This window comes from Lotus japonicus, chromosome 4, assembly GCF_012489685.1.
Source record: "Lotus japonicus ecotype B-129 chromosome 4, LjGifu_v1.2".
In the NCBI taxonomy this organism is placed as follows: Eukaryota; Viridiplantae; Streptophyta; class Magnoliopsida; order Fabales; family Fabaceae; genus Lotus; species Lotus japonicus.
This window is the reverse complement of record NC_080044.1, coordinates 61,344,361-61,348,139: the sequence shown is the minus strand read 5'-3', so window position 1 is coordinate 61,348,139 and position 3,779 is coordinate 61,344,361. Positions and strand designations below refer to the sequence as shown.

Below are 3,779 nucleotides of genomic sequence, written 5' to 3'. Positions count from 1 at the left end.
ATATTCTTTCAAAAAAAAAAATTCTAGAAGAATATGAGATCATCTGTGTTCCATCTCTACTCTTCGATTATAAGCAACATCAATGTTTTAATCAAGAGAGATTGTGTTGGGTCTCTTAATTATGTTCACCGGAATGAAATGCTCCAGCTAACTTCCTTACTAAAATAGGGTCTTGGTCTTCTCTTGATTTTCAAGTCATGGACGAACCTCCTCAAGGAATGCTCTCTTCTCTAGGTTGGACTACATGGGAATTTACCTAGGTGTAGTTCTCTTTTTCTGTTTTATTTTGCCGGTTAAAAGAACAACTTTTAAAAATCATTTTTTTTATAAAAGGTATTCCTAGGATTTTTGCACTCATGGTTAAACTTCCAACGTTAAAACCATTCAAAGTTTCAAACATAATAATTTCACACAACGTTCAAAAAAAAAATTCACACAAGATAAAAACATTTCATGTGTTTTTTATTACTCAATTCACGCGAGATAAATATGAAAAATGTGCTTAATTAAAACGTAGGAGGGTTTGAAATTTTGAATTCAATTTGCAATACATAATTAATGGCGGAAGATAGGGAATGTCTTTTTTTTTCTTTTAAGAATGTCCCTTTTTTACTCATGTGTCTAATATTGCAATAACGAACAAGTATTAATCACATCCTCTTTCGATAAATAATACTAATAAGTAAGAAATTTCACAAAATTTAATAAGGTGACAACTGACAATAATGAACTCATTAGAAAGATAATGCACCCTCAATTCTTAAGAATGTACCTACATGTATATTTGGATTTATGTGGAAGTTAAGTGGATCCACATTAACTTTTTCTCTTAAAATTAACATGTTAAAATTCAGCTTTGTCAAATTTTACTTTTTCAATTGGTGCCTGTATACATTAAATCACATATTCACATTTACGTTCACTTTAACATCAAATTGAGTTTAAAAAAAACGTCAAATTAAACATGCATTGACAATTGCAAACAAATGAACACATTGAAAATCAATTTGAGAATGAGAATGTGCGTTAACCAACACGCAAAATGTGAAAGGGATCTTAAACCTCTGTTAAGGTTCAGCTTAAAACCAAACGTGCACCGTCGGGGTTCAACTAAACGTGCACCGTTGGTGCACAGTTGGAGTTCAACTTAAAACCAAACGTGCACGTAGTTGTATGGTGGTAATAATTCCCATGATTAATTTTGATTTCTCAACATCCAACTTTCTATCACCAAAAATTATATTTTTCATCAATATCAGCTACTCCCATAATAATAATTTAATTTTCGTATTCCCACATTATTCCATTTTCAGGAACAGCACCAAACAGGAACAGCACCAAACATTAGAAACGTAACTAGAATTCCAATTGTGAAATCATAAAGAAAGTGCCCCAATTATTTTAGTCTCGCCCAGTGACTACTATAACTCTAAAAGGATGCGACAAAGCTAAATCCAGTTGTAAAACCTTGATCTCCTCAAAGGCACACGATAGAAAGATAAGGCAAAGTAAACCACTATTAAATAACAGAACAGAATCAGAGCTGAAAAGAGAAAACAAGCTTAAAGGCAAAGTTGGCCAATTTGTTTATTATCCTTATCAAAACTTGAAGTGCAGAATCCTGATCAAAGAATACCAACTAGCAATGTTTTCTTCCAAAATGCACCTACTTTCCACTTCACAGAGGTCCTACCAATCCAACAACCAATGTAAGTAAAACACAAGATAGATACCAAATTACCAACCCACAAGTATAGTAACATTCACAAAGTACAACAAATGTGTATGATATTCCTAGGAAAATTGATTCAATTTTATGATGTATGTCTCATAAAATAAAATCTCCAATGTGAAAATTTGCAAAATTACCAAACGCATGCAATTAATTCTTCTCAACCCCAAAAAGAAGAAAAGAAAAAAAAACCTAAACTTAACAGCCTAGCTAGCTTGCGCTGAGAAATTCAGAAACCCCATCATCATCATCATCATCATCATCATCATCACTTCACTCACAGGCTCTGTGCAGATCTCTGAACCCTCCTACGCTCATAATCAGCATCATCAGTAGGAAACTCATAGCGACAAACAGGGCATGTATTCCTAATCCCCAACCAAGGCACAATGCAATCACCATGGTAACGATGCGAGCATGGCAACTGCTTCACCTCTTCCCCAACAACAAAATCATCCTTACAAACAGCACATAGCGCATTGTTGTTGCCCACGTCGTCTTCCTTCACCGTCACCGCCGGAAGGCTCTCAACGACGGAGGCAGACGCCGGAGGCCTACCCGCCAACGGGTTTTCGTTCTCCGCGAATTGCCCGAACATCATCTCGTACTCCGCAGTGTAGATGTAATCGTCGTTGTCCTCAAAATATGGCTCCGTTTCAGGGCTCGTCCCCTCCAAATTGTCGGCGTTCAACAACACTTGCCACTCCAAATTCTCCACGCCGGAACCTACCCTCATGTTGAGTTCCAATTGATCATCATCTTCTTCTTCTTGTTCTTCTTCTTCAATCGGAGAAATCGAAACGGAAACCGACCTGTCATCGTCGACGACGGCGAACATACTCAGAACCTCCCTCTCGTCGACGCGGCCGTCAACCTCCTCCCACTCGAAATCCTCATAGCTGGTGCTGTCTCTGATATTCTCCTCCAACTGCAGCGAGTCCCAACACAGAGGAATCCCCGAAACGTCGTCGTTTTCGTTCCGCTCCTCCGCGTCGGAGTGAACACAGATCCCGAGTACCCCGTCGGGGTCCTCGTCGTCGGAATCAGACACGAACCCGGCGATTTGCGCGGCGAGGTCGTCGAGGGTTCCGGATCCGGCAGCGGGGAAGAAATCGTCGGTGTCGTCGTCAGGGGCGAACCCTAAATCGAGGCCGAGTCCGTCGAAGACGGAGTCGGTGAGGGATTGAGGAAGGGGATCATCGTCGGTGAGGTGGTGGGAGGATTGCTCAACGCGCTGGTGGAAGAGGTCCATGACGAAATTGACCTGGTTTTCACGGTGGGATAAGTGGTGGTTGTGGTGGTGGTGGGGGAATTCGGGATCGGAGGAGTAGAAATCGAAATCGGATGGTGACCAGAAAGGTAAGGGGATTAGGGTTTGGTCGTCGTCGGGTTCGTGGTGGTGGGTGCGGTGGAGGTACGTCACATCAGCCATTGTTGTTGGAAGAGAGAAAAGAGTGTGGTGTGGCTGAAACTGTGGGTTGCGTTCTTCTTGTTTTTCTTGTGGCCACAGAAGACATGGTTGTATAACGTGGTGGGAGGTGGAATGACGAGTTTGCCCCTGTGTGGTGTTTAGTGGCGTTTTTATTGCAATTCAATGTCCGTGTCTTCTCGCCTCCGGAATACGAGGAGTGACCACTGCGTACCTTTCTCCCTTACGCACACGTTGGTACCCTTGTTCCTATTGTATCAATGTGATCTCTTCATCAAAAAAAAAAACGTGATCCTCACAAATTCAAGTAAGTAAGAAATCAGAAAAATAATAATTATGGACATTTTTCTCATTTCTATTTAGATGGAGTACTATTAGCTGTGTGTAGGGTTGTCCATACTCCAGCAGACGGTTCGGGTGGTTTCGGACTGTCAAGCGTCGGTTTTATCGGTTGAAAAACTCCAAACCACCAAGTTTTCACTATTTGTTCACTTGCTCCAGTTTGTTCAAGTTGAGTTTTATTGAGTGACAGTTTTACCGAGTGGGTTTGCGTGGGTTGACGATCCAGAAAATAAACGCGAAAAAAAAGAGATGGAAGAACTAGATCCATATAACACA

General features: G+C 40.8%; 1 protein-coding gene across 1 annotated transcript; it reads right to left on the bottom strand.

Annotated features, from left to right (window-relative positions):
- Positions 1-1,562: 1,562 nt before the first annotated feature.
- On the bottom strand, positions 1,563-3,285 carry LOC130713893 (E3 ubiquitin-protein ligase CIP8). The gene has a single exon (XM_057563718.1). The coding sequence runs from the start codon at positions 3,162-3,164 to the stop codon at positions 2,010-2,012; it is 1,155 nt and encodes a 384-aa protein (XP_057419701.1). The 5' UTR covers positions 3,165-3,285; the 3' UTR covers positions 1,563-2,009.
- Between the last annotated feature and the right edge of the window lie 494 nt (positions 3,286-3,779).